Source organism: Octopus bimaculoides, chromosome 20 (genome assembly GCF_001194135.2).
Source record: "Octopus bimaculoides isolate UCB-OBI-ISO-001 chromosome 20, ASM119413v2, whole genome shotgun sequence".
NCBI lineage: Eukaryota > Metazoa > Mollusca > Cephalopoda > Octopoda > Octopodidae > Octopus > Octopus bimaculoides.
Genome location: NC_069000.1, coordinates 33,716,643 through 33,718,559, shown reverse-complemented (window position 1 = coordinate 33,718,559; position 1,917 = coordinate 33,716,643). Strand labels below are relative to the sequence as shown.

General features: G+C 38.7%; 1 protein-coding gene across 2 annotated transcripts in view; it reads left to right on the top strand.

Moving 5' to 3' along the window:
• Positions 1–184: 184 nt before the first annotated feature.
• LOC106878863 (cystatin-A5) overlaps positions 185–1,917 on the top strand; it is a 5,461-nt gene continuing 3,728 nt past the window's right edge. The window contains exon 1 of one of the 2 annotated variants that reach the window (XM_014928204.2): positions 185–355. In XM_014928204.2, coding sequence (XP_014783690.1) covers positions 278–355 — 78 coding nt within the window. In that variant the 5' untranslated portion in view covers positions 185–277. The remainder of the gene's footprint in view (positions 356–1,917) is intronic. The other variant, XM_014928203.2, reaches the window with a different exon arrangement.

The following is a 1,917-nucleotide window of genomic DNA, read 5'->3' as shown; positions in this document are numbered from 1 at the left end:
ATATATATGGGATCCATTTGATCGACGAAACCCGACAAGGCACAATCGTAGTTCAATTACAGCAGGAAGTAAGAGAATAAAAGAATAAATCATAAATGAACCGGGAAAGTCATTGAAGGTGAAAATATCGTATTTCTACCTGTAGCGGCTTCCGTAGGTTTTTCCTTTTGTTACTTTTCTCTGCCGTTGCGCACTAGTTTATAGAGAACTACACTAACAGGCTTGAGGCTACTTCCTTGTTAATCAGTGAATCTGCTGACTCTTTTCCTGATTTATCATGGTAGAAAACATAATACATGGTGGATGGACACTTCCAAAAGTTGCTACCGATGAAATTCAAATCATGTGCGACAAGGTGAGATCTTTTTAAAATTTTATTTTCATTAATTATATTTCATCGTAAATAGTCATGTTTAATTTTCCTAGGTTTGCATTGATAGGCCATATATGACCACTCCGTCTTTTAAAAGAAAGAAAACATTTTGTTGTGTTTTTGTTCTCTTTATTTCTGTTTTATTCCGATTTAGTGAGATTGTGGACTGAACGATGCGTTGTATTCTTGAGCAAGACACTTCATTTCACGTTGATCTGCGATCACGTTAACGTCTAACATTGGCATACTATGCACCTGGAGGGGCAATGTCAATTTGATGAAGGGAATGTCTGAGGTGTGCGCAGGATGATGAAACTGTCTTGCATGCACTCGTTCAGTGTCCGTGTATTACTGACTAGTGGAGCTTTGTCGAACAGCTATTATCGCGTGTAGGACGGATCCTATTATCGCCTCTCCGCCTTCCTTTGACCGGGAAGGAAAGGCAATTTTCCTCTGACTGGTGGATATGGCGAAGGAGATAGTATTGTAGTAACGCCTGCGCATGCATAGTCTTACGCATGCGTAAAATTAAACAAGCAAGCGTCTCCCGCTCAATTCATTCTCTTTCTCGCTGGCCAGCGATTGAGCATGGACGTGTGTTTAAAAGCTGTCCCTATATCTTTCGGTCTTATACTTGACAGCTCGTTATTCTCACCTCTAAAGATGTATAACTAAAAGATATGTATGTTTATCACCTAAATAAATGTTGTTTGAGTTGTTTAGTCTGGAGTTCAGCGTTCCGTCTATTTCTTCAATTTTATAGTAGAAAGTCAGGTATACAATCTAAAGATGTATAACCCACTTTCTACTAAAGTATGGTAAACGAGACGAAAGGTTTGAAGACGGATACTTACCCCTTCGGCCAAGCCCTCATCGACTTTTCAAGTTTTACTTGAAAAGGAAAGTGAGGGTAGAAAGAGAAGTTCCGGCCCGAGTAAGTTTGCTGAGAGGTGGGTGTATTTGGCAAGGATGGCCTGCGGGAATGAACTTTCGTGGCGGTCGGAATAACCAAGTTATGTGGGGTTCTACTGTTGTCCCTGTGAAGAACTCCCCCTTTTGGGGAATTTTTATTGTTAAATTGTTTTGTTATTTTCTTTTTGTTACTTGCTGTATAGAGACATTGTTCAACACCCCCACTTGTCCCTTGTATTGTATTGTCCCTATTTATTTTGTGTTCGGCCCTTGTGGCCAATAAAAGAAAGTATTATTATTATTATTATTATTATTATTATTATTATTATTATTGTTCAGTAGTTTTATTTTTATAACGTGCTTTCACTTCACTACCGAGCGCAGCTCTGTGCGCCTTGGGTATGTGCTGTGGTTTGCTGTGGTGCTCTTATGGTTACTGTATTGAAAGTGTTTTGCGTAGGATGTGTGCAGTACCCAGTAGTGCAATTTTCTGTATGTTATATATATTTGTAAGTCCTGGTGTTTTTGTTATGTATTTGTCTGAATATTTTTTTATTATACCTAAGGCACCTACTATGATAGGAATTGTTTCTGCTTTTAGATTCCACATTCGAGTTATCTCTATTTCCAGG